Source organism: Somniosus microcephalus, chromosome 2 (genome assembly GCF_052327205.1).
Source record: "Somniosus microcephalus isolate GS21.2 chromosome 2, FLI_Smic_1.0, whole genome shotgun sequence".
Lineage (NCBI taxonomy): Eukaryota > Metazoa > Chordata > Chondrichthyes > Squaliformes > Somniosidae > Somniosus > Somniosus microcephalus.
This window is the reverse complement of record NC_140988.1, coordinates 265,645,932-265,658,538: the sequence shown is the minus strand read 5'-3', so window position 1 is coordinate 265,658,538 and position 12,607 is coordinate 265,645,932. Positions and strand designations below refer to the sequence as shown.

The following is a 12,607-nucleotide window of genomic DNA, read 5'->3' as shown; positions in this document are numbered from 1 at the left end:
TGGTGAGCCGGGATCAGTTGGGAGTCGGAGGGGGGTATTGTCGAGATTTGGGGAGGATGTGGGAGTCGGGGAACAGGTAGGCTTGCCAGCTCTGGTTGTAGTCATTCCTGGAGGTTTGATCATGTGGTGTTCTGACTATGTGACATCAATCCCCAACTCCCAAGGCCTCTCCCACCCCCCCACCCAACCCTAGGGTTGCAAATTCTTCTGAATTGCCTGGGATTATCCTGGAATAGTGCCTGGATCTCCCGGGCGCTGCTGTAGCAGCCCGGGAGATCTTTACGTTTAAATTTCCCACCTTAGTAGAAGCTCCCCCACTCGGTGAATTCACCTCCCCGCTCCCCTCCTGGCGCAGCAAAGAGCCCAGGACCGGCTAGTGTACCAGGGACAATCGAGAGTTGGGGGGGAGGGTGGTGCTCAGGAGTCAGGATTCAAAGGGGGGCCTCAGGAATCAGGAATCAAGTGGCTCATGAATCTACAGGAGACTGGAGGATGGGAGTCAGGGAGAAAAAGAGGCTGAGGAATGGTGGGTTAGGGGATGGGGGGGGAGGTCGGAGAGAGAAGCAGACTGGAGAATGGAATCTGGTGAGTGAGGGAGTGGGGAATGGGGGCTGAGGAGACTGGGGGAATCGGGGTTGGGAAGACTGGGGAATGGGGTCAGGGGTGAAAGGGAGAATGGGGTTGGGGAAAACTGGGGAATTGGAGTCAGGGATTTGGGGGCATAAGAACATAAGAACATAAGAAGTAGGAGCAGGAGTAGGCCAATCGGCCCCTCGAGCCTGCTCCGCCATTCAATAAGATCATGGCTGATCTGATCCTAACCGCCAATCCACTATCACAGAACCATCTCCTGAATCTAACAGAATTAGACACACGAAATAGGAGCAGGATCAGGCTACACGGCCCCTGGGCCCGCTCCGCTACCCACAGGGCCATGACCGATCTGAACCTAGACTCATGTCCAAATTCCTGCCCGCTCCCCGTAACCCTTAATTCCCTTTACTTCTAGGAAACTGTCTATTTCTGTTTTAAATTTATGTAATGATGTAGCTTCTACAGCTTTTTGGGGCAGCATATTCCATGGACCTACCACCCTCTGAGTGAAGTAGTTCCTCCTCATCTCAGTTTTGAAAGAGCAGCCCCTTATTCTAAGACTATGCCCCCTAGTTCTAGTTTCACCCATCATCGGGAACATCTTCCCCGCATCCACCCGATCCAACCCCTTCACAATCTTATATATTTCAATAAGATCGCCTCTCATTCTTCTGAGAGGGTGACTGTAAAAAAGTGGCTTGGTGTGGGTAGAGGGGGAGAGAGGGAGACTGGGGATGGGGGTCGGGCAAGAGAAAGGGACTAGGGGTCAAGGGAACTGTGACTTGGGCGGGTGGGAGAGAGCGTGACTGGGGAATGGGGTAGGGGTGTACATGGTGACCAACATTCCCTGCAGAGCCAGAAGCAGCAGGAACATAGTAAGTGGGAGCAGTGCCATGAGAGGAGGAGCCAGTAAAGGGGTGAGTCAAACCTAGGGACCTACTGTGGGTAAATGGGGAAAAATTGTTTCCAGTGGTGGGCGAATGGGGAACAAGGGGATAGAGACCGAGGATTCTCACTGGAAGAACTAAAGGGGAAGGGAGAAGGAAGGTTCTTGAATTGAGGGCGATCAGATCATAGGGTGCTTCACCACAAGTGGATATAGCGGTAGAGACTAGAATATCAGTTAAAGGGGAATGGGATAAATATTTGAAAACAAGGAATATAAAAGGATCTTGGGGTAATCGGTTTACAGCAGAGAGCACCAGTACTAGCACGGGCACAGGTGGGGGGGGGTGGGGGGGTGGGGGGGCGGTTGGCGAATGGCCTTCTCATGTGCTGTATTTTATATAATTCTATGAAAACTCTCCTTTATTGAGTCTGAGCCCAGGGAGTGATTTAGAAATGTTGGTACTGAGCTGAGGTTAGGATGAAGTGCCCTGTGAGAAGTGGCACAAACACCAAGCCCACTGCCTTTTGTGCGACCTCTTGGATCAGGTCAGTCTGTGCAGGTTGGTTTTGACGTGTGACGTCCACGTATAGATCGGCTTTGAATGAGTATTCCAGTTCAGAGTTCTCACCTTATTAACACATAATCTGAGTCCAAACCAGAGCCCAAGGAGATAGGGAGAGACATCGGTCCTATGAAAAGTGGCATTGACTGGAGAGCCTGACCGCACCTTGTGCACTGCAGTGGGGATTCTGGCTGTAGTTACTGGATGAAATTTAGCAGGTTATAGGATTACTACTAATTATGGGTAGGGTATGACTTTTTTTAATATATTGGGCTGGATATTCCGATCCCTATGGGTGTGTACGCGCTGTGTACACACCCGTAGGGACATCGGAAATGCCGGTTTCAGGCATGCCAAGTGTATGCGCTGAAAACCGGCATTTCCGATCTGTCAAGAATGCTCGTGACAGATCGGACACCTGCCCTAGAGAAGGGCCTCTGCAGGCGGATAGTTCTGCTTTCTGGAGAACCTCTGCCCGCAGAAAACCCTTAGAAATCTTACGCCTGGTAAAAGCAGGCATAAGGCCTGCTTTTATCAGCACAAGATTTGAAAAAAAGTAAAAAAAAAAAAATGTTTTTTCATTTAAAAATATTTTTAAAAAGGTAAGTTTATTTTTAGGCCCGTAAAAAACTTTCATAATTTTTTTCAAAAAATTAAATTTTTGTTTAAAATATTAACTTTATTGTAATTTCAACTAATTAAAAAAATGTGATTTAAAAAAAATAAAATTATAGGCCTAGAAATTGAGTTTGGACAGTTTATTGGCGCTAAAGTCGGGCGCTCGTTAAATTTAACGGCCGCCAGAAACTGCAGGCATCCGCGACGATATTCATTTGTTTTGGCCAAAAGTTTTGGCGAGCGCTAAAATCGGTTTGCTAAGCTCGTTTCCAGCGCTAAACCGGCGCTGCCGCCTGATAACGCCGATTCCGGGCGTAGCGCAGGTACGGTCATGTGCTGCTTGACAGCAGACACCCTGATGCCGGCCTGCTCTTAAAGGGGCAAGGGTCGACTTTGTCTGCAACCACCTCCCTTCTGAAGCGCAGCCTCTTAACACAATGCCCGGCAGTCATGGTGAGATAGGACACCTGCTGCCGGTATTCCCTGAGTGGGTAAGGCCTACGTTGCCGACGCATGATGGCCCCTCTGCATCTAGGCATGGCTGCCCAACTCTCACAGCGTCTGCGAGCCCTCCGCACATAATGCTGCAACTCAAGGTTGGCCCCCCATACATCCCCCATAATAAAGTTCGCAACACTGAAATCACCAAGAGTCAAATGTCAAAGCACTGGGCAGAAGCCAAAAATTCCTCTCCTCTCTTGTCCCAAATGTGGAATCTCTGTCCCTTGGTCTCTGTGTAGAAATCCAAAGCAGCGAAGTCATTGCTGCAAAATGGCTGTCCTTTATAGGTCAGTGGAGGAGCCCTTTAATTTGCGCTCCCCGAGGCCCACAGGGTCTGTGTAACGTTCCATTTAACAGTTCTTAATAGCGTCACGCCAACAACGCGCCGGCGCCACTCAATTTCCGGTTTTGGGCGCTAAACCAGCGTTGCGCACGGCTATGACGTCATAATCTGCGCGCGCAACCGAGCGGGCGCTAACACTTTGCGCCGGCGCAAAATGTCAACTGAATTTGGGCGTCGGCGCAGATCGGTCTGCATTCCGGCGCTAGGTGTCTAGCGCTGGAATTACAGCCCTTTTATGGCGTTAACGTCTGGCGCAACCCACTCAATTTCTAGCCCATAATGTTTTACAGTGTTTTTGGGTGATCCCCATTCATATATTTGACAGGTCTATCTGTCAAGTGTATGAAGGGAGGTTCCCTTCTTTGATTGGCTGCCCATGGCCCACATGATCCCAGGGACGCTTGCGAACCACATGCGTCTCTGGGATACGTGGGCCCTGCATATTTCCAGTTGGAGAGGCCCAGGATCAGAAGTGTCCGGACCTCGGGAGCCCACAGGTAAGTGCGTAGATTTTTCCAGATCGGAGGCCTCTTCACGTGGGAAGCCTCCGATCGGAAAATACAACCCAATATAGATGGGGGAGAGTGGTAAAAGTGCAACAAAATCAGAAAATCCTGCCAAAATTGACACTAGATCATGGAACAACTCTGAACAGCAAACAACTCCAAACTCCAAAAATGCAACCTTATAAATGATAAAATGACTAGTGTCTGGAATCATAGAATCATACAGCACAGAAGGAAGCTATTCATCCCATCGTGCTTGTGCTGGCTTTGAAAGAGCATCCCAGTCCCCTGCTCTTTCCCCATAGCCCTGCAAATTTTTCCTTTTCAAGTATATAAATTGGCATAGGGTCAATAGGATCAGGGAGATGAATGTGTGGCTAAAAGATTGGTGTGGGAGAAGTGGGTTTCGATTCGTGGGGCACTGGCACCAGTACTGGGGAAAGAGAGAGCTGTTCCGTTGGGACGGACTACACCTGAACCATGCTGGGACCAGAGTTCTAGCGAATCGAAGAACTAGGGAGGTAGATAGGGCTTTAAACTAAATAAGGTTGGGGAGGGTCCCGGTGAAGAGAAATCTAGAATGCTAAAGAGAAAAGACAAGGAAGCAGTGCAGGAAAGTGATTGGGGTAAGGATAACCAGATTGTGTCAGGAAGGGACAGAGCGTACAAACAAAGGAGTGCACTAACAAATAGGGTCCGGGTAAGAAAAAACGTTAATAAGACAAATAGGGCCATAGTACAAAAAAAAGTTAAGATGTCTAAAAATGTTTAAAAGACAAATCTAAAGGCACTGTATCTGAATGCACAAAACATTCTTAATAAGGTAGACAAATTAACAGCGTAAATAGATGTAAACAGATACGATATAATTGCAATTACGGAGACATGGCTGCAGGGTGACCAAGGCTGGGAGCTGAATATCCAAGGATATTCGATATTTAGGAAAGACAGGCAAAAAGGAAAAGGAGGTGGGGTGGCGTTGTTAGTAAAGGATGAAATCAGAGCAATAGTGAGAAAGGATATTGGCTCAGAATATCAAGATGTAGAATCAGTCTGGGTGGAGCTAAGAAGCAGCAAGGGGCAGAAAACACTGGTGGGAGATTTCTATAGGCCTCCAAACAGTAGTGGTAATGTAGGGGATGGCATCAAACAGGAAATTAGAGATTCATGTAACAAGGGTACTACAGTAATCATGGGTGACTTTAATCTACATATAGACTGGCCAAACCAAATTAGCAATAATACTGTGGAGGATGAATTCCTGGAGGGTATATGAGATGGTTTTTTAGACCAGTACGTTGAGGAGCCAACTAGGGAACAGGCTATCCTAGATTGGGAAGGGGATAATTAATAATCTTATTGTGCGGGGTCCTTTAGGGAAGAGTAACCATAACATGATAGAATTCTTCATTAAGATGGAAAGTAAAGAAGTCCATCGGAAACTAAAGTCCTAAGTCTAAACAAAGGAAACTATGAAGGTATGAGGAGTGAGTTGGCTATGATAGATTGGGGAGCTTCATTAAAAGGCATGACAGTGGATAGGCAATGGCTAACATTTAAGGAACGAATGCATGATCCTTTCTGGCACAAAAACACAAAAGGAAAAATGGCCCAACAATGGCTAACAAAAGAAATTAAGGATAGTATTAGATCCAAAGAGGAGTCATATAAAGTTACCAGAAAAAGTAGCAAGCCTGAGGATTGGGAGCAGTTTAGAGTACAGCAAAAAAGGACCAAGAGATTGATTAAGAGGGAAAAAATAGAGTATGAGAGTAAACTTGCAAGGAACAAAAAAGCGGATTGTAAAAGCTTCTACAAGTATGTAAAAAGAAAAAGATTAGTGAAGACAAATGTAAGTCCCTTACAGTCAGAAACGGGAGAATTTATAATGGGGAACAAGGAAATGGCAGAGCAATTAAAGAAATACTTTGGTTCTGTCTTCACGGAAGAGGACACAAATAATTTCCCAGAAATGCTAGGGAATCAAGGGTCTAGTGAGAAGGAGGAATCAAAGGAAATTAGTATTAGTAAAAAAATATTGCTGGAGAAATTAATGGGACTGAAAGCCGATAAATCCCCAGGGCCTGATAATCTGCATTCTAGAGTACTAAAAGAGGTAGCCATGGAAATAGTGGCTGCATTGGTTGTCATCTTCCAAAATTCTATAGATTATGGAACAGTTCCTGCAGATTGGAGGGTGGCAAATGTAACCACACTTTTTAAAAAAGGAGGCAGAGAGGAAACAGGGAACGACAGACCGGTTAGCCTAACATCAGTAGTAGGGAAAATGCTAGAGTCTATTATAAAGGATGTGATAACAGGACACTTAGAAAATATCAACGGGATTAGACAAAGTCAACATGGATTTATGAAAGGGAAATCATGTTTGACAAACCTACTGGAGTTTTTTGAGGATGTAACTGGTAGAATAGATAAGGGAGAACCAGTGGATGTGGTGTATTTGGATTTTCAGAAGGCCTTTGATAAAGTCCCACATAAGAGGTTAGTGAGCAAAATTAAAGCACATGGGATTGGGGGCAATATACTGGCATGGATTTAAAATTGGTTAACAGACAGGAAACAGAGAGTAGGAATAAATGGGTGTTTTTGGGGTGGCAGGCAGTGACTAGTGGGGTACCGCAGGGATCAGTGCTTGGGCCCCAGCTATTCACAATATATATCAATGATTTGGATAAGGGAACCAAATGTAATATTTTAAAGTTTGCTGACGACACGAAACTAGGTGGGATTGTGAGTTGTGAGGAGGATACAAAGAGGCTTCAAGGCGATTTAGACAAGTTGAGTGAGTGGGCAAATACATGGCAGATGCAGTATAACGTGGATAAATGTGAAGTTATCCACTCGGTAGGAAAAACAGAAAGGCAGAGTATTATTTAAATGGTGATAGATTGGGAAATGTTGATGTACAAAGGGACCTGGGTGTCCTTGTACACCAGTCACTGAAAGCAAACATGCAGGTGCAGCAAGCAGTTAGGAAGGCAAATGGTATGTTGGCCTTCATTGCAAGAGGTTTTGAGTACAGGAGCAAGGATGTCTTACTACAGTTATACATGGCCTTGGTGAGATCCCACCTGGAGTATTGTGTGCAGTTTTGGTCTCCTTACCTAAGAAAGGGTATACTTGCCATAGAGGGAGTGCAGCGAAAGTTCACCAGACTGATTCCTGGGATGGCAGGACTGTCGTATGAGGCGAGATTGGGTCGAGTAGGCCTGTATTCACTAGAGTTTTGAAGAATGAGAGGGGATCTCATTGAAACGTATAAAATTCTGACGGCTAAACAGACTGGATGCAGGGAGGATGTTTTCCCTGGCTGGGGGGTGGTCTAGAACGAGGGGCCACAGTCTCAGAATATAGGGTAGGACATTTAGGACTGAGATGAGGAGAAATTTCTTCACTCAGAGGGTGGTGAACCTGTGGAATTCTCTACAACAAAATGCTGTGGAGTCCAAGTCACTGAATATATTTAAAAAGGAGATAGATAGATTTCTAGACACAATAGGCATCAAGGGGTATGGAGAGAGAGCGGGAATATGGTATTGAGATAAAGGATCAGCCATGATCATATTGAATGGCGGAGCAGGCTCAAAGGGCCAAATGGCCTACTCCTGCTCCTATTTTTCTATGTTATATTTTTTTCTATATCCAATTCCCTTTTGAAAGTTATTGACCTAAAAATTCGGTTGCTTTGCACCTCCCGTTATAGGGTGCGAATGGGACACAAAGCAATTAGCGCCCAGGCGTGGCACTAGCAACGCCTCCCGTGAAATTCTGCGGGAGGTTAGCGGCAGCGGCAACCGTTAGCACCCCGCGGCACTGCGCCGCCGGCGATGATGTCATCATTGTGCGCAGCGCCCCACTCGTGCCCCGGCCGCGATCTTCGGTAGCGCCCCCTGACTTACCGCCGGACGCTATGTCCTACAGGGTCAGGAGGGCCTACCTGCGGCCGGGGCAGCGCTAATTAAAGGCGCGGTACCCGGCGGCCATTTTTATTGCTGGCCGCCTGCCAGCACCTGCCCCCTTTGCCGTCCCTGGCCTGCTGACCAGCCCCCCACGGAGTGCCGGTTGCGCTCCATGAGCCCGTCATTTCTCTTGAGTGCCGGGCTCTTTTGCTGGCACTCCGATCCCTGGTGGGCCCAGCTGGGCCCCAGGTTGTGCTGCACAAGGCCCCTCCCCTTTTAGAAGGGGAGGAAGGCTTGCAGCACCGCGGTGCGACGCTTCCAGTAGCGCCCCACTTCTCTCTTAGGGCGCTACCGATTAATTTCGGCTGCGGGGGCGCTAATCTTTTCGGGGCGTTAAAAGTAACACCCCAGCAAAGTTAGTGCCCCAAAGGGGGCGCAACTCAATTTTTCCCCCATTACCTGCATCCACCAGTCTTTCAGACAACGCATTCCAGATCATAACAATTCGATGCGTAAAAAAATTCTCCTCATGTCCCGCTGGCTCTTTTGCCAATTATCTTAAATCTGTGTTCTTTGGTTACCGCTCCTTCTGCAAGTGAAAACCATTTCTTATTTACTCTATCAAAACCCTTCATAATTTTGTACACCACTATTAAATCTCCTCTTAACCTTCTCATGTCTAAGGAGAACAATCACATCTTCAGGCTACAGGACGATATAGATGGGATGGTCAGATGGGCAGAACAGTGGCAAATGGAATTTAACCCTGAAAAGTGTGAGGTGATGCATTTTGGGAGGACTAACAAGGCAAGGGAATACACAATGAATGGTAGGAGCCTGGGAAGGACAGAGGATCAGAGGGACCTTGGTGTGCATGTACATAGATCCTTGAAGGCAGCAGGACAGGTAGATAAGGTGGTTAAAAAGGCATATGGGATACTTGCCTTCATTAACCGAGGCATAGAATATAAGAGCAGAGAGGTTATGATGGAGCTGTACAAAATGCTAGTTAGGCCACAGCTGGAACACTGTGTGCAGTTCTGGTCACCACACTATAGGAAGGATGTGATTTCATTGGAGATGGTGCAGAGGAGATTCACCAGAATGTTACCTGGGCTGGAGCGCTTCAGCTATGAAGAGAGGCTGGACAGGCTGGGTTTGTTTTCCTTAGAGCAGTGAAGGCTGAGGGGGGACCTAATTGAGGTGTACAAAATTATGAGGGGCATAGATAGGATAGATAGAAAGGAACTTTTCCCCTTAGTAGAGGGGTCAATAACTAGGGGGCATAGTTTCAAGGTAAGGGGCAGGAGGTTTAGCGGGGATTTGAGGAAAACCTTTTCACCCAGAGGGTGGTTGGAATCTGGAACTCACTGCCTGAAAGGGTGGTAGAGGCAGGAACCCTCACAACATTCAAGAAGCATTTAGATGAGCACTTGAAATGCCATAGCATACAAGGCTACCGACCAAGTGCTGGAAAATGGGATTAGAATAGACAGAGCTTGATGGCCGGCGCGGACACGATGGGCCGAACGGCCTCTTTCTGTGCTGTATAACTCTATGACTATATGACTCTTGACTCCACATGTTTGGTACCATTCTATTCAATCTCCTCTGCACCCTCTTCAAGGCTATATAAGTAATTAGACTAGTTAAACAACAGGGCCACAACCTTTATCCAGTAGAACAGACAGCTGTGCTATGTACAGTTGGATGATATGTGTTTATCACCATCTTATGACATTAAAATATTTTCATCAGTACAAAGTTTTTTATTTTTTTTATTTAAATGATAAATGTGCTATTTGGATATGAATTATGATATATTTATTGCAGTTAGTTGTGCAAACAATGTTTATGGTTTCTTAATAGTTTAAAAATGATTAGATGTTTATTTCATTTAGTTTATATCTTGATTTAATATAGCTCTATTAATACTCTGTATTTTAATTTCTACACTGTATAATTGATAATGCAAATGGAAGATTGCTAGTCTTTCTGGGATTATGGTACCAGTTTATAGAAAATAGTTTGATACACAACAAGTGGTGGGAATATAATTTGCCATCATTTTGCTAAATTGCTCAGAGTGTAACTTTAAATTTCCCACCAGTGTGTAACACACAATTATAATCCAAGCATTTTACTGGTAATCAAGAGTTGTCGTATAACTACATACATGTATCAGTAAATTATGTTAATTGATTGTATTTGCATCTTGGTTTTATTATTAGTCAATCTTTGATAGCTTTTTTGATCAGAATGTTAATGTAATATACTTGGTTTGAGGTGAGTAGGTGATTTGAAGGTACTCTGTAATCTGTATTCCAGATGGCATCGACACAAGATTCTCGATATGGCCAGAAGGACACAGCTGACCAGAATTTTGACTACATGTTCAAATTACTGATCATTGGCAACAGCAGTGTTGGGAAAACCTCGTTTCTCTTCCGCTATGCTGATGATTCCTTTACATCTGCCTTTGTAAGCACTGTAGGTATTGACTTCAAAGTAAAGACGGTCTACAGAAATGAAAAAAGGATCAAGTTGCAAATTTGGGTGAGTTTATGCATATGGTTTATAATATAGGCTTCTTCAGCTATCAAAAAGGCATGCAACTCAGTAAGAAGCACATTTTATAGTATTGATCAGAATTGCTATACATCAGTTAAGAATTTTTTCCTTCTTAAAGTGGAAGGATGCCTTAATTAAATGGTTGTGAAGGGGTTACTGTTTGATGCTCTTTCCTCTTATGGATGGCTAAATTGGGTGGATCCATTTTGTTGCTGAAAGGAGGCGCCCATTGTTCGTTCTCCTCCCTCCCTCCCTTTCCCCACATTGAGCTAATGAATGAAATCCAAGGTAGTTACGCTTCACTGAACAGCTAGGGCATGTTTGTAACTCAAAGTCCTAAGATTTTAGCATAATATATCTACTGTGCTGAAGAGCATTGACTAAAACTAGTTTGAAGAGATAAGTAGAAATTCTGACATGTAATGCATTTAAAATAGGAAAACAAATCAAAAGGCAATTTTCTTTCAAAAATGTAGTGATAATTAGTTTTCTTCAAATCATCTTTCTTGTTTTTTTTTGTTTGTACCACAGACATTTATCAGGTTCTGTCAAAACTAGAAGACTATCTTTGATTATATTACGGCCCCCTTCTTTAACCTCAAAACCTTGTTTCTTTAACTTGTATTCAAAGAAAAACCTTTAGGAAATGGTATTCAGATAAACCAGTCACAATATGCAGTTTAAAGGTCCCAACAACATACTTTACCATTGCTGATGTTTATTTTCTGCTTTGCCTACAATTAGCATTGGAAAAGGGACAAAACTGGGCTTCACTCTCATCTGTATCTCGCAGTCTAAATTGAAATAAAAGACTTATTTATAATAAAAGCAATATTAAGAAAATGTGATGCTTGTGAACAAAATATGAAATTAAGTGATAAATCCCCTAATGGGAAAATCATCTTACATTTTGAGAAACACAATGTTTGATTAATGCATAATAATTATATATGGGGGGAAATGCACACTATGGCTACGATCTTGCCAGTGCTCAGAGGGCGGGTTTGGAGGTGGGTCAGAGGTTAAATTCGATTTGATTGACGGCGGGTTCTGATCCCGCCGTCAACCCGCCTCCAAACAGCTTTCCCAAGTGTCGGGATTTGCAAATGGACCTGACACCTAGCGGCGGGAAGTGGATTAAAGGCAATTACCTGCCTATTAACAGGTACTTGCCAGTAGTTTTCAGCCTATTTTTGGATTTTGCCGCTTCTGGCTTGGGTTTCCCGACGTCCGGACACCACACCAGGTAAGTGTGGCGTGTTGTGAGTCTGCTGTAATGTTTGTGGAATGATGACAGCTGCAGAAGTGGTGTGAAGGATCCAATGTTGCACATGGTGTGTTCCAGAGCAAAGAAAATGTTGGGTACTGCATTTTTAAAACATTTACAGATTTCTTTAGCTTACAAGTTTTTAAATCCAACTGTATGTCCAGTGCCACCTCATTGGGAGATCGCTTCTGTCACCTCACCTGCAGCTGCCATCTATTCCAGCATATGGAGGGAGTCATTGGAGAGCCTGGGTGCAAGAGGTCACCTTTGTGCAGTGATTGTCAATGTTTTCAGCACCTCAATGCTGTCAAACACTGAAAAATCAACTGTCAACATAAAATTGTGCATGGTCTCTTTAAGGAAACCGGCAGATGACGTGTCATCAAATGCTGTCATCAGACCCGCTTCTTGTTAATTGGCCGGCAAGCCCGCAGGGCAGGCTTAACAAGGTCAATCAAGGCAAAATCATGTCTGTGGAGCGGATGCAGCTGGGGGCGGGACTGGAAGCCGGAAACCAGCTGTTCTGCACCCAACCTGACATCAATGACAAAATCGCAGTCAATTTTGTTTATGTGTGTGAGAGAGAGACTTTTGCTGATATCACAGGATGTGATTTAAAAAGCAACATAAAACTGTTTTGTGATTGTTAAGGAATATGCCAGCGAAGCTTTTTCATTAAAATTAAAAACTTAGATACAATTATATGTTCAGTAGCATTGATAAAAGTACCTGCTCAAAAAGCCCTGTGTCTGCTCAATGTCAATACTCCGATGACGCCAATGGGTAATTTCATTATAAAAGCACAAAGACCCATAGATGAGGTCATTTTCCTTATT

At 44.7% G+C, this 12,607-nt stretch overlaps 1 protein-coding gene across 3 annotated transcripts in view; it reads left to right on the top strand.

Moving 5' to 3' along the window:
- LOC147123368 (ras-related protein Rab-3C) overlaps positions 1-12,607 on the top strand; it is a 390,864-nt gene that overhangs the window by 20,037 nt on the left and 358,220 nt on the right. For all 3 annotated transcript variants that reach the window (XM_085971707.1, XM_085971697.1, XM_085971717.1), the window contains exon 2: positions 10,262-10,489. In XM_085971707.1, the coding sequence (XP_085827833.1) occupies positions 10,262-10,489 (228 nt within the window). The remainder of the gene's footprint in view (positions 1-10,261; positions 10,490-12,607) is intronic.